This window comes from Leptodactylus fuscus, chromosome 3, assembly GCF_031893055.1.
Source record: "Leptodactylus fuscus isolate aLepFus1 chromosome 3, aLepFus1.hap2, whole genome shotgun sequence".
Classification (NCBI taxonomy): Eukaryota; Metazoa; Chordata; class Amphibia; order Anura; family Leptodactylidae; genus Leptodactylus; species Leptodactylus fuscus.
Genome location: NC_134267.1, coordinates 4,322,153 through 4,342,684, shown reverse-complemented (window position 1 = coordinate 4,342,684; position 20,532 = coordinate 4,322,153). Strand labels below are relative to the sequence as shown.

Below are 20,532 nucleotides of genomic sequence, written 5' to 3'. Positions count from 1 at the left end.
AAGGACGCATCACTGTCTGCCATGTAGCCGGAGCTTTATACAGACTACAATTTACATGAAAGCGTTTTTATTATTGGTGACAAAATCTACAAGAGCATAAGAATGATTGGAGGATACGAGCCGGGTCAATCTTCACCACGGCCACCGCTGTATTCTTTACACGGCCATTACAGTCCATGGGAGGTGTAAGATGGAACCGTCTATTAATGACCTCTAGGAAATTGTCTTCCATCCCATTAACAATAGCTCAAGCAGCATAAGCTGACACATTACTTATTAACAAGGCTCCCTGACCTTGGGCAGAAGAAGCCATTAGAAGGAATCCACAGATCACACTGCAGCAGACAAGAAGAAATTAGTGGATTTGCATAGGACACGTTCCGGGTGATTGATGGTTGCCGGATCACACTATATATCCCTTTAGTAATGATCATGAGAAACACGGGGTCAGATAAGACGGACTTGACTATTTTTGGTGGGACGGTAGGTAATGTTATTACACATAGTGGCTGTAAAGGGGAGCTCAGCCATTAAATATCATTTCAATGTACAGATCTTAAGAGAGTCTAACAGCAGGGGAATCCTATTAAACCCGTAATACACTTGGATCTAACACCTTTATTCCTATCAAAATTTGTATATCCACTGCCGAGATAATCATTTATTTCACAATATGCAATTGAGCAATCTGGAGCACCGAGGGCGGCTTTGTTGCTCCAAACTGCTGCAGTTCACACCGCTATACTATGTCCTCCACGCCGCTATACTATGTCCTCCACACCGCACACTGCTATACTATGTCCTCCACACCGCTATACTATGTCCTCCACACCGCTATATTATGTCCTCCACACCGCTATACTATGTCCTCCACACTGCTATATTATGTCCTCCACACTGCTATATTATGTCCTCCACACTGCTATACTATGTCCTCCACACCGCACACTGCTATACTATGTCCTCCACACCGCTATATTATGTCCTCCACACTGCTATACTATGTCCTCCACACCGCTATACTATGTCCTCCACACCGCTATATTATGTCCTCCACACCGCTATACTATGTCCTCCACACCGCTATATTATGTCCTCCACACTGCTATACTATGTCCTCCACACCGCTATACTATGTCCTCCACACCGCTATATTATGTCCTCCACACTGCTATACTATGTCCCCCATACTGTTATACTATGTCCTCCACACTGCTATACTATGTCCCCCATACCGCAATACTATGTCCCCCATACTGTTATACTATGTCCTCCACACTGCTATATTATGTCCTCCACACTGCTATATTATGTCCTCCACACTGCTATACTATGTCCCCCATACTGTTATACTATGTCCTCCACACTGCTATATTATGTCCTCCACACTGCTATACTATGTCCTTCACACCGCTATATTATGTCCTCCACACTGCTATACTATGTCCTCCACACCGCTATATTATGTCCTCCACACTGCTATACTATGTCCTCCACACCGCTATACTATGTCCTCCACACTGCTATACTATGTCCTACACACCGCTATACTATGTCCTCCACACCGTTATACTATGTCCTCCACACTGCTATACTATGTCCTCCACACCGCTATACTATGTCCTCCACACCGCTATACTATGTCCTCCTGCTATGCTGAAATCTTACTTGGTCCTGTCTCCTCGTGTTCACATTGTGGGTTTAGCAGTTTCCACTTGGTGCTCCAGACTGCCGAATGGCATATTCTGAAAAAAACTGATATTTTGGCAATGAAGGCAGGAATTTTCATGGGGAAAAAGACAAAATATCAGGAGAGCCTGAGCTCTCTGTGTCACTGGATTACTAGGATTGGTGACAGACTCCCATTACAGAATAATCAGTATTTTCTCTTTACTTGCTGATACAATCGATCCTGTAAACAGTTATGACATTTGCTAACAAAGTATGGCGCCTCCTGGTGGTCAAGGCGTATAGTGATGTGCACGTCCACCTAATAAGCCGACAAGTTATTATAAATGATTTCTAATATTGTCATTTTTACCTACAGATATTGCATTACGTTTGTAAATTTGCAAGCTGTGGCCCAAATGACAGGAAAGAAACCTACATCACAACATACACAAAAGCACAAAATCTCTCACCGTGCAGGATCCAGTAAGGGCGTGGGATCGAGTCCAGCCAGTAGTAAATAGGGCAGCCATTCCTTCCAATGGCTCTTATGTAACAGTAGTCTAAATGCTTCCAGTTCTTCCCCAGAAGGCAACGGACAGGAGCGGCTCAGAAAGTAGCGGAATAAAGGATAATTGTTGTGTTCCAAACAGCTCTGTAAGTAAAAGCTCGACAGCGGGAATCCAGATTTCAGGAGCGGCGGGGCCATTACCGTGTGCCTAAAACAGACAGGAACAGTTCAGTGCCTATGATATATACTGTACCTTATACAGTCCCCTTTATATACTTCATTACTTCCCCAGTGCGTCTCCTATGGGTCCCCTGACCAGGCCCGGCTCTGGCTTACAATGGCCACTGATGGGGGGTCTTGTGGCCACAACCGTCCAAAGAGCCTCCTCCAGTTTTTTCTATCGAGGATGAGGACAGATTGGTTTGGTCCTGGTTTGCCAGGACTTGTCCTCTGTGCTTGGCCTGATCATGGGGCGTCGCTTACTCAAGTAAGAAATTGGGGCACAACTCTTAATAACATTCTGCAGGTTCCAGCTAATTGGTTAAATTAGACTTACAGAAGCAATGCAGCAAAAACGTTTTTCCCAGCCCTTAACCCTTCATTTGACTGACTGCCACTCTCCAGGCTTTTGTCACAGTGCAGACGCTCATACTCCTACAATCCGACCATCTTGACTTTTGCATTTCTTTTCCTCTTTGCTTTGCTATCCTATGGTGCATTGGCATAGTATGACATAGACCGTTAGAGACTGTACTATATGTACCTGCTGGGAGCTCTGCAATTATACGTCTCCCTATATTGTCCTAGAGAATGTAAGAAAGTAATCCTGGCCGACCAGGATGGCGGATTTGCAGCGCTGGAGTGATAGGTTTGGATCTGGCCAAGGACAACACCTGCAAGGAGTTTGTATGTTCTCCCCGTATTTGCATGGGTTTCCTCCGGGTACTCCGGTTTCCTCCCACACTCCAAAGACATCCTGATAGAGAATATAGATTGTGAGCTCTCTATGAGACAGTGAGCGGCAATATCTGTAAAGCGCTGCGGAATAGGACGGTGCTATACAAGTAAGCAAAATCCTACTAACCTCCTCCTATCCTACTGGATGTTTGTTCCTCAATCACGCAAAAACGGCTGAATGGATTTGAATGAAATTTGGCACATAGATAGTTTGTAACCTCAATTAAAACATCAGCTAATTTTATCCCAGTAAATGACATGGCTTCACGACTGTTATGAATTTATGGTCACATACTATATTACACTGCTCCTGCAGCAGCTTATCTCAGGTCCCAGGTCTGTTATCTCTCTGTGTAAACACACGCTAACCCTCTGTGGATTGTCTATATACATTTGCATATTATTTGATCTGCTCCAGGCAGTGCAGACAAACTGACATGGGCAAACACCTTTCATCCAAATTGGCAGTTTGTCAATTTTAAACATGCCTGGAAAAAGAAAATCTAATTTGTCGCAAACAACGAGAGCTATGAATGTAGCCACAACAGTGCAGTCAACAGTCAATAGTGTTCTCCTCAAGTGGAGCTGAGGGGGATTATCGAGGCCAACAACACATGCATTATATGGCGTCACAGCGTGCTGCTGAGATGCCGGAACAATTACAGGCATGGTGTGAAGAACAACTTCAGTGCCAGGCCAACTTGAGAGCTGCCGAAACGCTGGAGCAGGTGGATCATTGTCGCCAACAACACACTCATTATATGGCGTCCCAGTGAGCTGCTGAGATGCCACAACAATCACGGGTACAGCACGAGGAGTGAGTTCAGTGGCAGGCCAGCTTGAGAGTTGCTGGAGCATGCGGATCATCAATGCCAACAACACGCTCATTATATGGCTTCCCAGCGAGCTGCTGAGATGCCGGAACAATCACAGGCACGGTGCGAGGAAGAAATTCAGCCACAGGCCAACTTGAGAGGTGTTGAAACGTTGGAGCAGCTAGATCATCAACACCAACACGCTCACTATATGGCATCGCAGCGAGCTGTTGAGGTGCCGGAACAATCACAGGCACGGTGCAAGGAACAAGTTCAGCAGCAGGACAGCTTAAGAGCTGCCAAAACTCTGGAGCAGGCAAACCATCGACGGCAGCAATTTGCTAAATATAGGCAGATCATCCACTCCAACAACCTGCAGACGAAGTTGCGGGCAGAGGCTAGTAAATAATAAATAAATCATTTCTCATTTAATTTTTTTGCATGTGAAAAAAAATTCCAGAAAATCTACAAATCCTTCACCAAGCCAGGATTTTCCCAACTATATTGTCCATTTAAATAACCCACAAACCCATTAGAAAATAAAAAGCCTTGACCCTCATCTGGTCCCAAAACTACATTAAAAGTTACAACAAGCCATTAAGATTTACTCCACAAAAATTAGTCACCAGCAATGGATTTCAGCTAAAAGCTGTCTGGGAGAACTCACGTAGAATCACAATAAATTCCAACTCCTGAGCCCGACTCCGGCGCTTGTTATTCCGTTCACACTCCGCTCTGCCCTAAATAACAAAACTCGGCTGAGAAAAAGCGGCCACTCGCAGTCGATAGACTTCAGCCATCATACCTAATGGCGAAAAAACAAACAAGAACAATGATACTCGCTGACAAGTGTTGAACAAATGAGACCTGAACTAATTTGATTTCTCCGCTTTCAAATCGTTCCGAGAAGAACGGCCGCAATATGGGTTATCAATAGCCGCTCCTTGTATTAAGTAAGAACTGCAAAAAAGCCTCCGTGAAGACTTGACGGCTCGAGCTCTCCAACCAAAAATTAGCACAAGAAACCATCTACATAGACCTCACGCGGGCGACCTATAAAAAGGCACAAAAGGCAACAACAATAACAACGGGGTTTGCCTACTTATCTGGTTTTATTAAGTCATTTGCTGGAGACCAAACAAAACGCGCTAATGATGTGCAGGGATTTTGGAAGACATGCTCCGGTGGACACACTGTAAAACGCTACACAATAAACCTTAAGCAGTGCTTCATTGCAAACCTCATGCATAATGTATAAGGGACCTGCCAGAGAATACGCTGGCTATTATCCAGGCGTACGTGTTCACATGTGCAACCAAGGACTTGGATGAGTTCCTGCCTCCAGCAATTTCAAATCATCCACAGTCTGACCACAGAAACATGAACTATAATAGGTTAGCGATAATGCAAATGCTTTCATTAGAGAAGGGGGGGGGGATCTCGCCTCTGCACTCGCTCACAACAGTGCACTTTTCGAGGCAGAGCGGATGTATTGGGTATAAACGTTTCTGACAATTTTTTTTTTTTCCCTAAATGTGAAAAATGGAGATAACTCAATGGCGGAGACGTCGCAGGGCTGAGATCGCTGTTGGTGCCCGCCGCGGATTCTTAGAATTTCCTGAAGTTTTTATAGAGTGATAACATATTCTGCCGCTTGTATCAGTTGCAGGCCCGTTACAATCTAACTGCCCAATGTCACACACTAATTTAATAGGAAGCCAACAGACTTAGGTTAGGTTCACACTAGTGGCCGGTTTTCCATCTTTCAGAAACTCTATCCACTTAAAGGGATTCTACCATTAAAATCAAATTTTTTCTCGATCACACGTAGGAATAGTCTTAAGTAAGGTTAATCTTCTCCTACCTTTAGATGTCTTATCCGCGCCGCCATTCAGTATAAATCCCAGTTTTCGTCGGTATGCAAATGAGTTCTCTCACAGCATTGGGGGCGGGCTCCAGCGCTCAAACAGCACAGGGGGCGTCCCCAATGCTGCAGAGAACTCTCCAGCGCCGCCTCCATCTTCTTCAGGAACGTCCTCTTCACGTGTCTTCTTCCCGCACAGGCGGTCAAACTTGTAGGCCTCAGGCAGAGCCGTGTGCGCATGCCCACAGGCCACAAGAAAATGGCTGCTTACTTACTGTGTAAGCGGTCATTTATCTTGTGGCCACGGGCATACGCAGTCGGATCTGCCCGAGGCCTAGAAGTGTGACAGCTCGCACCGGAAGAAGATGCGTGAAGAGGACGTTCCTGGAGAAGATGGAGGCGATGCTGGAGAGTTCTCTGGCAGCATTGGGGGTGCCCCCAATGCTGTTTGAACACTGAGGCCCGCCCCCAGTGCTGCGAGAGAATTCATTTGCATAACAGCAAAAACCGGGATTTATACCGAACGGCGAAGCGGATAAGACATCTAAAGGTAGGAGAAGACTAGCCTTTCTTAAAGGGGTTGTCCCATCACAAGGATCCTATCTATACTGCTTGTTAATGTGGATGTAAGACTTTTCCTAAATACATTGCTTCAGCAAAACTGCTTTGTTTGTCCACTATCTTACTTTATTCAATTCGTTGTTGACACAGCCCTGACTTATCTGGGCAAAAGTCAAGTGATGTATCTGCTGCTCTCAGGGGGAGGGAGGAGGTGCTAAGTGCAGGGAGGAGCCTGTGTTTCTAGCTATTCCTGTGTCTGCACCACACGTGACCTAGCTTCCTGCTCTCAGATAGGGGAGAGAAGCTGCTTTCATTTCTGAACTCGTCTTCTGTTCTCCCAGTTATCAGGTTAGCTAATACAATTGTGTTCATTATGGCAGAGACAGGCAGTCTCTGTATGTAACACAGAATGGAGCTGCTCCTGCCTGTACTTCATAGTCCAATATTTTGCATATAGTGTTGTTTGAGGACCTTTGATGACATCACAGGCCCTTCAGCCGCCCCATAGGATCATGCTATGCGGCGGGCGGAGCTACACGCTAATTTGGGGGCCGAACTAAATGGCAGGTTGCATGTGAAACTCCGCCCACTAAATGATGCAAGAAACCAGGAAGAAGATTTTACAGCAGTGAAGACTGGTGAGTATGCGACGTAGGAATACCCCTTTAAGGCTATTCCTACTTGTAAATGAGAAGAAAATTTGATTTTAATGGTAGAATCTCTTTAAAAAGCGGATACACATGGAAACCTGCAGACCCCATAGACTATAATGGGGTCCTCAGGGTTTCCACCAAAAACTCCTTACAGGAATTTTCTCTCTGCCTATTTAAGCAGAATGGGGGACGGAATTTTGCACTGAGACTCAAACACTAGTGTGAACCTGGCAGTATCGATAAGTATTTGGAACTAGAAAGCCTGGAAGAAACTGATGCAAACATGCAGATAATATAGAAACTCCTTGCAGAGGATTCCATGGACAGATTTGAACCCAGGACTCCAGTGAAACCAACAGTGCTAACCACTGAGCCACAAAAATGAGCGGGAACTGAAAATATCCCAACTGTCCTTAAGGTGAACAAACAACTACAGAAATGTACTAAGCCAAGTGCACCAGAATTCTGCCTTAATTTACACCAAAACCACTATGGTAAGCCATAATCCTTATGATTATCCATCCTTAGGTCTTCAATATCAGATTAGTTGGGTCAGACAGTGAAGAACCCCCACCGATCAGCTGTTCTCAGAAGCGGATACTCAAAGAATGGAGCAGGAAGCAGACAGCGCTGTTCATTTACTAGTGGCCAGACCTGGTATTGCAGATCAGTTCCCATTTATCTAAATAGGAGCTACGCTGCAGTGATTCAATTCTGCCACTATACAGAGAACAGCGCTGTCTGCTTCCAGCTCCATTCTCTGTTTATCAGTATCTGAGAACAGCTAATCGATAGAGGTGTCAGAATCCCACAAATCGGATCAGTGACCTCTCTTTAGGATAAGTCATCAACACTTTAATCCAGCAAAAAACAGAATACCAGGTTTTGTAAGATACCAACACTTTTAGCCTAGAAAACCCCTTTAAGGCGACATCAGTAAAACTATTCCACCGTAGTACATAGCTGTGTGGGGATCCCGGGGAACAGACGGCACACAGATGGCATCTTCTACAGACTCTATTAATAGAATAGACAAAAGGAAAATGTTTGTTTTGGTACCGTGTTAGCCAGTGGTTATAAAATATAAAAAACAAAAAAAACTTTGCAAGTCTTCAGTAGGTGATACCTTTTTTAATGGCTAACTCATAATGATGACAGAATATGACGTTTCGAAGCTTTCCTCTGAGCTTCTTCTTCAGATATAACTAAAAGACACTTTCTAGAGGCTGCATATTTATGTACAACAGGACACAGGGCTAGAATTACAGGAGGGAGGGGGGAAGAGGCTTATTACTATATACTTATAACAACAAACAATCAATTGCCAGATCCCCCAGTTCTTATCTTAATGGCTGTCTTAATGATGTGTATAAAAAGACATAAACCCACGTGAGATGTTCATCCCATTGTCCAACGTCTGGAATAGGGTCATGGCCTTGTACTCATAAATCAGTCGCTGTTTCCTTGATTTAAAGTTCCCTTTTAAGATCAAGATTTTCATGTCATTGGTGATATTATGATCTTCCTGGCAAAAATGACTTGGCACGGGAAGATCAGTTCTCTGTTGTTTGATTGTATGGCGATGTGAATTAATTCTCATTCTGAGTTTCTGACCAGTCTCTCCAACATACAGATTTTCAGTGGAACATTTGGTGCAAATGATCAAATACACTACATTAGGTGTGTTACAGGTGAACGTACCTGGGATTTGATATTCCCTGTTAGAGTTTGGGATCTCTATCCTGTCAGTGGTCAGTATGTGCGGGCAGGTTTTGCACCTCTTCTGTCCACATGGAAATGTTCCTTTGTTAGTTGGAGGTGACAGTGAGCTGCTAATAATCATATTCCTGAGGTTTGGTGGCTGTCTGTAGCATAGGAGAGGGGGGTCAGAAAATATGGATTTTAGACGGTTGTCTTTTTGCAGTAGTGGATGTAATTTGCGTGTGATTCCTCTCAGCGTCTCCAGGTGGGGGTTGTATGTGACACCAGGGGCACCCGAGTGTTCTCCTGTTTGGTATTGTATTTTAATAACTCCGATCTTGGTATCCTGGTGGCTCTGGTGATTTGGTTATCAACTGTTCTTGGATGGTAACCCTGCCTCAAGAATGTGTTTTTGAGGCCCCCAAGGTGTTCGTCCCTATCTGCAGGGTTTGAACATATGCGATGGTATCTGATGGCCTGGCTGTATACAATGGAGTTCTTTATGTGTTTAGGTTGAAAACTATCCCATCTTAGGTAGGTTGGGCGGTCAATTGGTTTCCGATACAGTGATGTCTCAATTTTGTTGTCCTGTATCTTGATGACTGCATCCAGGAAGTTTATTTCGGAGAAGGAGTGATTGAGCGTCAGGTTGATGGTGGGATGGAACTGGTTGAACTGTTTATGGAAGGTTTTCAGCTGTTCCTCAGACCCAGTCCAAATGATTAGGATATCATCAATGAAGCGATAGTAGGCCCGAGGCCTAATGGTGCAGGTGGAGAGGAAGTCACTCTCAAGCTTGGCCATGAAGAGATTAGCGTACTGTGGCGCCATTTTGCTCCCCATTGCGGTGCCGGTCCGTTGTAAATAGATGCAGTCACCACAGGAGAAGTAATTGTGAGTGAGAATCGTCTAAAATCCATATTTTCTGACCCCCCTCTCCTATGCTACAGACAGCCACCAAACCTCAGGAATATGATTATTAGCAGCTCACTGTCACCTCCAACTAACAAAGGAACATTTCCATGTGGACAGAAGAGGTGCAAAACCTGCCCTCACATACTGACCACTGACAGGATAGAGATACCAAACTCTAACAGGGAATATAAAATCCCAGGTACGTTCACCTGTAACACCCCTAATGTGGTGTATTTGATCATTTGCACCAAATGTTCCACTGAAAATCTGTATGTTGGAGAGACCGGACAGAAACTCAGAATGAGAATTAATTCACATCGCCATACAATCAAACAACAGAGAACTGATCTTCCCGTGCCAAGTCATTTTTGCCAGGAAGATCATAATATCACCAATGACCTGAAAATCTTGATCTTAAAAGGGAACTTTAAATCAAGGAAACAGCGACTGATTTATGAGTACAAGGCCATGACCCTATTCCAGACGTTGGACAATGGGATGAACATCTCACGTGGGTTTATGTCTTTTTATACACATCATTAAGACAGCCATTAAGATAAGAACTGAGGGATCTGGCAATTGATTGTTTGTTGTTATAAGTATATAGTAATAAGCCTCTTCCCCCCTCCCTCCTGTAATTCTAGCCCTGTGTCCTGTTGTACATAAATATGCAGCCTCTAGAAAGTGTTTTTAGTTATATCTGAAGAAGAAGCTCAGAGGAAAGCTTCGAAACGTCATATTCTGTCATCATTATGAGTTAGCCATTAAAAAAGGTATCACCTACTGAAGACTTGCAAAGTTTTTTTTGTTTTTTATATAGAATAGACAAGGCCAAGCTGCAAAAACTAACAAAAATAAGACCTGTTCCGTTCCATATATTTTGGCTCGGTCCTTTGTCAAGCACATGGATCCATAAAAAATATGGTGGTGTAAAAAGAACCATAAAAATTAAAATGAATCTACACGCTATCCACGATTACCTGTCCATAATAATGGATAGCACACAGACCAAAAATCCTGTAACGTGCATCGCCCATCCCTGCTACACCCTGGTTCTCACTACACCCCTGGCTTACCCATTGTATACCACACCTGGTACTTATAGTTGTATTCCTTGTACTATTTTACTTATATAGCGCCATCATAGTTACAAACATTGTCCATCACTGTCCCAATCTACATTCCCTATCAGTGTGTCTGTGAAGTGTGGGAGGAAACCGGAGCACCCGGAGGAAACCCAGACAAATACAGGGAGAACATGCAAGAAAACTGAAGATATTGTCCTCGGTTAGATTCAAACCTAGGACCTCAGTGCAAGGCTGCAGTGCTAACCACTGAGCCCCCAAAAGTGCTAACCACTGAGCCACCAATAGTGCTAACCACTGAGCCACCATGCTGTCCCTATTGTACTATACCCTGCCTATCTCCAAATTATGTTCCTGCTTGCCTGACGGCTCTTCATGGGACTTCAGGTAAGAATAATGTATGCTGTGTGTGTGTGTGTGGGGGGGGGGGTTTACTGTGGAGCATTTAATACTGTGTGGGGAGGGGGCTACTGTGGAGCATTTAATACTGTGTGGGGAGGGGGGCTACTGTGGAGCATTTAATACTGTGTGGGGAGGGGGGCTACTGTGGAGCATTTAATACTGTGTGGGGAGGGGGGCTACTGTGGAGCATTTATTACTGTGTGGGGAGGGGGCTACTGTGGAGCATTTAATACTGTGTGGGGAGGGGGCTACTGTGGAGCATTTATTACTGTGTGGGGAGGGGGCTACTGTGGAGCATTTAATACTGTGTGGGGAGGGGGCTACTGTGGAGCATTTAATACTGTGTGGGGAGGGGGCTACTGTGGAGCATTTAATACTGTGTGGGGAGGGGGGCTACTGTGGAGCATTTAATACTGTGTGGGGAGGGGGGCTACTGTGGAGCATTTAATACTGTGTGGGGAGGGGGGCTACTGTGGAGCATTTATTACTGTGTGGGGAGGGGGCTACTGTGGAGCATTTAATACTGTGTGGGGAGGGGGCTACTGTGGAGCATTTAATACTGTGTGGGGAGGGGGCTACTGTGGAGCATGTAATACTGTGTGGGGAGGGGGCTATTGTGGAGCATTTAATACTGTGTGGGGAGGGGGCTATTGTGGAACATTTAAGGCTGTATTCACACTGAGTAACGCTGGCGTTTTTTGGGCTTATTTTTGCACATAGCGCCGCGTTAACGCCGCGCTATTTTGCGGTGGCGTTGCCCGGCGTTAACGCGGCATGTACGCGGCGCTATGTGCAAAAATAAGCACAAAAAAACGCCAGCGTTACTCAGTGTGAATACAGCCTAATACTGTGTGGGGAGGGGGGCGACTGTGGAGCATCTAATACTGTGTGGGGAGGGGGCTACTGTGGAGCATTTAATACTGTGTGGGGAGGGGGCTACTGTGGAGCATGTAATACTGTGTGGGGAGGGGGCTACTGTGGAGCATTTAATACTGTGTGGGGAGGGGATTACTGTGGAGCATGTAATACTGTGTGTTGGGAGGGGGCTACTGTGGAGCATTTAATACTGTGTGGGGAGGGGGCTACTGTGGAGCATTTAATACTGTGTGGGGAGGGGGATTACTGTGGAGCATTTAATACTGTGTGGGGAGGGGGCTATTGTGGAGCATTTAATACTGTGTGGGGAGGGGGCTATTGTGGAGCATTTAATACTGTGTGGGGAGGGGGCTATTGTGGAGCATTTAATACTGTGTGGGGAGGGGGCTATTGTGGAGCATTTAATACTGTGTGGGGAGGGGGCTATTGTGGAGCATTTAATACTGTGTGGGGAGGGGGGCTACTGTGAAGCATTTAATACTGTGTGGGGAGGGGGGCTACTGTGAAGCATTTAATACTGTGTGGGGAGGGGGGCTACTGTGAAGCATTTAATACTGTGTGGGGAGGGGGGCGACTGTGGAGCATGTAATACTGTGTGGGGAGGGGGCTACTGTGGAGCATTTAATACTGTGTGGGGAGGGGGCTATTGTGGAGCATTTAAGGCTGTATTCACACTGAGTAACGCTGGCGTTTTTTGGGCTTATTTTTGCACATAGCGCCGCGTTAACGCCGCGCTATTTTGCGGTGGCGTTGCCCGGCGTTAACGCGGCATGTACGCGGCATTAACGCGGCGCTATCTGCAAAAATAAGCACAAAAAACGCCAGCGTTACTCAGTGTGAATACAGCCTAATACTGTGTGGGGAGGGGGGCGACTGTGGAGCATATAATACTGTGTGGGGAGGGGGCTACTGTGGAGCATTTAATACTGTGTGGGGAGGGGGCTACTGTGGAGCATGTAATACTGTGTGGGGAGGGGGCTACTGTGGAGCATTTAATACTGTGTGGGGAGGGGGATTACTGTGGAGCATGTAATACTGTGTGAGGAGGGGGCTACTGTGGAGCATTTAATACTGTGTGGGGAGGGGGCTACTGTGGAGCATTTAATACTGTGTGGGGAGGGGGATTACTGTGGAGCATTTAATACTGTGTGGGGAGGGGGCTATTGTGGAGCATTTAATACTGTGTGGGGAGGGGGCTATTGTGGAGCATTTAATACTGTGTGGGGAGGGGGCTATTGTGGAGCATTTAATACTGTGTGGGGAGGGGGCTACTGTGGAACATTTAATATTGTGTGGGGAGAGGGCTACTGTGGAGCATATAATACTTTGTGGGAAGGAATTTGATCATAGTTTTTTTTTTTTAAACTACATTTCGGCCCAGGGACAGTGAACTGGTCCCCTGTTTAAAAAGTGTGAGGGCCCCTGCCTTAAACACTGCACCCCAATCTAGTCTGCGCCTTCCAGACTACCAGTGTGGTCGGTGACTACTAATGCAATGCAATCCCAATGACCAAAAAATAAATAAAAAAAGTTAGTGCTCCTATTTCTAAATCTGCAATACAAATGATAACAACGGTCTGTGATCTAACCTCGGTTTCCTCCAAACCTTTTTATATCCTGACGCTGTCCCCATTTATAATGGTAGAAAGAAAAGAAGCGCGTCAAGTGGCTGTCACGTCATCAAATATAAAGTGAAAATCTTCCCGCAAGTAGGCTAGAAAATATGTGACTAGGTAGCTTACATGAGAAACTCTAACTTCTTAATTCATGCCGAGCCACAGACAATCTGGTGCGGCAAGAAAAAAAAAAATGTCAATTTAGCATTGGCTTCATTCAATTACAGCATCATGTCAGGAGCCAGAGACAGGCAGAGTTGATAACCGCTATTGGAAAGAGGAAGGAGTTGAATGCAATTATGTTTTACAACTCTGCTCAACAGCCGAGCTTCCCCGAGGAATATTTAGGTAGATCATTTATCACTTTTGAGACCCGGAGAATGTATTGATGATCGTCTTACCAGGAACAATACATTCTTGTTTACTTTATAAAGTCTACATTGTTCCAGAACTTTCAAGCCGAGGATCATTTTCAGAAGGGACTTTGGGTCAATGATAACAATCTTATGCGCTAAATCTGCTACCATGGCTTGCTGCCCCTTGCCTGGCCCTGCTCGATACACTGCTCCCCCTGCACCAGCTCCCTGCAGGCTGAGCACCGCTTCCCATATGTTCCTGGCTGCTCTGCTTAGCTTTCTGCATCCGTCTCTGATGACAAAGACGGATTGAGAAGCGTACAGTGATGTCATCGTATAATAGTCACTGTATGTTCTGCAGGAGGGATCTATGACGGCTTCTGTAGGGAAAGATGGCGACCGTATCATCATTCAGATCTATGCATTCTGATAAGAGTAGAAACCCATCCTCTGAATACATCAGAGGTCGGGGCTCCACACGGCGTAACTGCCATGATGTGACCGTGGCAGAAAAAAAAATTGTGGCATTTTACAGTCAGAAAAGTGGATGGGATCCTACGAATCTCATGCCGACTTAGCAGTAAAAACCACAGTGCAGACCTATGGCGATTTGCAAAACCGGTGGTTGAAAATCGCAGCATGTCAATCATACCTATGGAAACGTGTGTGATTTCCCTAAGTGTAATCGAAACAAAGTCCACAGAGGAAACCTCTGCAAACTTTGATATGGGATGAACCATAATGCGTTGCTGCGGCGCTTTTTGCTGCGGGACGCCACATGAGGCCTCAGCCTTAAGGGGTTATTCCCACATTGTACACATATTATTAGGATAACCCATCACGGGATCACTTTGGGGTCCAATCTTTGAGACTCTAAGAATTAAGGGTCCTGGTGTAACATTAAATCCCCTTCACAGTTGTTTCCTACATTGCGGTACAAAAACTACACACTAGGAAGGTTTTCCATTACAGTCAATGTCCCGGTAAGACCTGGAATACAGAGTTACAGAAACTTACAAAATCAAACAATATAATATACCTCGTACGTACCCGATCTGAATGGCCAGACACATTGGGGTCTTACATCCAAACAGTGGACACTCCTGAGCCGTTGGGCTGTAGCCTCCAGACAATAAGATATCCAGGCACTGCCTGTGGCCTCCGTATACTGCAGAATACACCGGACTCACCAGATCTTTCCCAGTGCTGCATCCATTGTCTGTCACCTTCATCAGCATTTCCAAAATCCTAAAATTACATTGACGTTAAATGTGGATAACAAATATATTCAAATGGTCTGTATAGACAGTGGGCCTCATATATGGGGGAACCCCAATTACAGTATATGCCACGTACGGACACATTCATAGAGGAAAGTTCTCTCACAATCTGTATTCATTATGTAAATGTGCAAAATATAGAAAGGAACAACAAAAACAACAACAAGAACAAGAACAACAACAACAAGAACAACAACAAAAAAGAAGAAGAACAACAACAACCACAACAACAAAGAAGAACAACAACAAGAACAACAACAACAAAAACAACAACAGCAAGAACAACAACAAGAACGACAACAACAAGAACAAAAACAACAAGAACAAGAATAACAACAACAAGAACAACAACAACAACAACAAGGTTCATTCTATAGTCAGTGCAAAGAGCGGTGCAATATGACATCTTTATATGACATGAAACAGTGTTAACCCCTTCAGTGCCGGGCTATTTTCCTGGTTCTGGACTGGACACAATTTCAGGTTTTTCATTCTTGCAGGTTACTCAAATAAATTTTCTGTCTTTTTTCGGTGACACGCAGGGATTTATTTTTAGTTCACGTTTATTTTACACACACACAAGAAAATATAAGCAAAAAAGTTTTAATAAAAACTTCTTCCCTCTTTCTTACAGTAATATATATGTAGTATTGTGTTTGCCAGGGGCGTGGCTAAAACTTGTCATGTGGGTGTGGTTTTAAATTCTTTTTTTAATTATTATTTTTTTAAAAAAAATTTGCCATTTCATTTTTACATTCTGACTCCAATAAGGTCATAATAGATCTCTGGGGGCATTCTAACAAAGATAATATAATAATGTCCAGCACATAGGAATTACTATAATAAAGTGCAGGGCACCATGAGATTAATATAATAATGTACAGAGCACCATGAGATTAATATAATAATGTACAGAGCACCATGGGATTACTATAATAATGTACAGAACACCATGGGTTTAATATAATAATGTACAGAGCACCATGTGATTAATATAATAATGTACAGCACCATGGGATTAATATAATAATGTACAGAGCACCATGGGAGTAATATAATAATGTACAGAGCACCATGAGATTAATATAATAATGTACAACACCATGGGATTAATATAATAATGTACAGAGCACCATGGGTTTAATATAATAATGTACAGAGCACCATGGGATTAATATAATAATGTACAGAGCACCATGGGATTAATATAATAATGTACAGAGCACCATGGGATTAATATAATAATGTACAGAGCACCATGGGATTAATATAATAATGTACAGCACCATGGGATTAATATAATAATGTACAGAGCACCATGGGATTAATATAATAATGTACAGAGCACCTTGGGATTAATATAATAATGTACAGAGCACCATGGGATTAATATAATAATGTACAACACCATGGGATTAATATAATAATGTACAGAGCACCATGGGTTTAATATAATAATGTACAGAGCACCATGGGATTAATATAATAATGTACAGAGCACCATGGGATTAATATAATAATGTACAGAGCACCATGGGATTAATATAATAATGTACAGCACCATGGGATTAATATAATAATGTACAGCACCATGGGATTAATATAATAATGTACAGAGCACCATGGGATTAATATAATAATGTACAGAGCACCTTGGGATTAATATAATAATGTACAGAGCACCATGGGATTAATATAATAATGTACAGAGCACCATGGGATTAATATAATAATGTACAGAGCACCATGGGATTAATATAATAATGTACAGAGCACCATGGAATTAATATAATAATGTACAGAGCACCATGGAATTAATATAATAATGTACAGAGCACCATGGGATTAATATAATAATGTACAGAGCACCATGGGATTAATATAATAATGTACAGAGCACCATGGGATTAATATAATAATGTACAGCACCATGGAATTAATATAATAATGTACAGAGCACCTTGGGATTAATATAATAATGTACAGAGCACCATGGGATTAATATAATAATGTACAGAGCACCATGGGATTAATATAATAATGTACAGCACCATGGGATTAATATAATAATGTACAGAGCACCATGGGATTAATATAATAATGTACAGAGCACCATGGGATTAATATAATAATGTACAGAGCACCATGGGATTAATATAATAAAGTACAGAGCACCATGGGATTAATATAGTAATGTACAGCACCATAGGAACAATATAATAATGTACAGAGCACCATGGGATTAATATAATAATGTACAGAGCACCATGGGATTAATATAATAATGTACAGAGCACCTTGGGATTAATATAATAATGTACAGAGCACCATGGGATTAATATAATAATGTACAGAGCACCATGGGATTAATATAATAATGTACAGAGCACCATGGGATTAATATAATAATGTACAGCACCATGGGATTAATATAATAATGTACAGAGCACCATGGGATTAATATAATAATGTACAGAGCACCATGGGATTAATATAGTAATGTACAGCACCATAGGAACAATATAATAATGTACAGAGCACCATGGGATTAATATAATAATGTACAGAGCACCATGGGATTAATATAATAATGTACAGAGCACCTTGGGATTAATATAATAATGTACAGAGCACCATGGGATTAATATAATAATGTACAGAGCACCATGGGATTAATATAATAATGTACAGAGCACCATGGGATTAATATAATAATGTACAGCACCATGGGATTAATATAATAATGTACAGAGCACCATGGGATTAATATAGTAATGTACAGAGCACCATGGGATTAATATAATAATGTACAGCACCATGGGATTATTAATTATGTTTGGGAAATAGGAATTACAAGTGCTAAGAAATGAAACAATAATAATAACACTAATAAAAGGGACAGAATAGATTTCAGCTCAGAAAGAAGCTAACACGTGTAAATAAATCCCATTAGCGATAATTGTTAATGTCAGAATTTCTGCCAGAAAAGTAAAAGTTTTTCAAAACTTTAGTTCAGTTTTAAGGATAATTCTCCAATATTTACAGATCCGGAACCTCCTTCTACATCTCCTACGTCACATCGCTACGGCGCGTTAATGAGCGTTCTCATTTCGCCCGGTGTTTAGATTTCCCTGATATTTTTCATTAGCTCATCTGCGGGGCCGACCCGCATTTCGTAAATCTCTTTGCCAAAAATTAAAATCCAATCCTTCCATCATTAAATACCTATTAGGATCTTACAACACGGGCGCCCGTTACGACACCCCAAATGATTCCCATCTATTAAAAGATATTTAGTCGGAATGTAGTAGAAATTACAATTTTACAGGAAACAATCAAAATTTCTAATTACCTTATGCGATTCCTAAACTCTTTAATTAAACCCAAATATTAGACAACTTACTTGCTCCGGCCCATTTGTGCAGCTGTGTGTATTGGCAACTGCCAGGCGTCATCATTGCAGTACAGATTTGGATCGGCTCCCGTAGACAGTAACAGCTCGGCACATTTCTCGTGGCCTTCCTGCGCGGCGATGAATAATGGAGTCGCCTTGTCCTTGGCTTGGCAGTTGACATCAGCACCTGACACATTATACGGCTTTTAATAGAAAGGCATTCGGAAATCTTTTCGACAAAAATTAGCTTGATGAACAAATATTGCGCTTTTAATGAAGCCGCCGTGCTTAGCATATGGCGACATCAATTTTATTTTCACTTAAAGCAGATTTACTTGATTCACTAAACTGCAGAACACTCAGAAGCCATAAACAAGCGGAACAACAAAGGAAGGAAGGCCACAAGGGTTCGCAACGTATCCTAGAGCTGGCCCTAAATCCACAGGAGCAAAGGAATTGGACGCTGAATTTTTCGACCGGAACGTTTCTGCTTCGGGAATTTGAAGGAGACTTTTTTTTTTTTTTGCTTGAAATTGAAAAGTGCCCCTAAATTGTGTTTATTTTGCCGTTATTGGGCAGAAACAAAGTTTCGATTTCAGTTGGATTAAGGCAAATTCCACCTCAAATTCAGCGTCAAATTCCAATTCCACTAAGGGTCAGTGCACACAGAGTTTTGGGCGCCAATTCTGACTCAGCGTTACAAAACTCCGTGGGCGCTGACCCTAAGAATGGTTTCAAAAACAGAAATGTTAATAGTTTATTTTTATGAATAAACAAAATTAAGTGAGAGAAGAAAAGAAAAAGCTAAACCCCATCAATATTTGGTGTGACTTTTACCCTTTGGAGGAGGAGTCCTGAAAGGGATGATCCGGCCCCCGCAGATATAATCCAAATATTCACTGCACTTAAACCCCTTGGTGTTCAGCCGCTTACACGCATTCCTATGGGAGCGAGGTATTCAATCGAATACTACTCGCACATCTCTAATCCTGATCTCACCATCATCCAGTCTGTCTGGGATGGCATGAAGACACAGAAGGATTGGACAAGCAACAGCCACAGAAGATCTGGGCTTACTACTCCAAGATGGCGGCGGGAACAACCTCCCTGCAGAGCTCCTTCAAAAACTGTCTGCAAGTACCGAGAAGAACTGATGGAAGCCGAAGGGCAAAGGTCACGCCGTATATTCTCATTCTTTGCACTATTCCCCACCAGTCTAATTCTTTGGCATGGTACTATATGTACCTATGTGTATAGACAGACAGATTCCATACAGTTATGTCGAAGTCATTCAATTTCATGTCTACTAGGTCTTGTAATTTGTTTCAGATCTATTTTGTACATATTTTGTATATGCAGGGCTGGGGTGATATGCTGGGTCTGGTGACAGTAGAACCTATCTATCTGCAGGGCTGGGGTGATATGCTGGTTCTGGTGACCCTAAATAATCTGCAGGACTGGGGTGATATGCTGGGTCTGGTGACCCTAAATAATCTGCAGGACTGGGGTGATATGCTGGGTCTGGTGACCCTAAATAATCTGCAGGACTGGGGTGATATGCTGGTTCTGGTGACAGTAACCTATCTATCTGCAGGGCTGGGGTGATATGCTGGTTCTGGTGACCCTAAATAATCTGCAGGACTGGGGTGATATGCTGGGTCTGGTGACAGTAACCTATCTATCTGCAGGGCTGGGGTGATATGCTGGGTCTGGTGACAGTAACCTATCTATCTGCAGGGCTGGGGTGATATGCTGGGTCTGGGGACAGTAACCTATCTATCTGCAGGGCTGGGGTGATATGCTGGGTCTGGGGACAGTAACCTATCTATCTGCAGGGCTGGGGTGATATGCTGGTTCTGGTGACAGTAACCTATCTAT

The 20,532-nt window shown here is 43.3% G+C and overlaps 1 protein-coding gene across 2 annotated transcripts in view; it reads right to left on the bottom strand.

Annotated features, from left to right (window-relative positions):
- ASB3 (ankyrin repeat and SOCS box containing 3) overlaps positions 1 to 20,532 on the bottom strand; it is a 77,502-nt gene that overhangs the window by 13,201 nt on the left and 43,769 nt on the right. For both annotated transcript variants that reach the window (XM_075266981.1, XM_075266982.1), the window contains exons 6-8: positions 18,664 to 18,841; positions 15,031 to 15,228; positions 2,142 to 2,387 (exon numbers count right to left, since the gene is read on the bottom strand). In XM_075266981.1, coding sequence (XP_075123082.1) covers positions 2,142 to 2,387; positions 15,031 to 15,228; positions 18,664 to 18,841 — 622 coding nt within the window. The remainder of the gene's footprint in view (positions 1 to 2,141; positions 2,388 to 15,030; positions 15,229 to 18,663; positions 18,842 to 20,532) is intronic.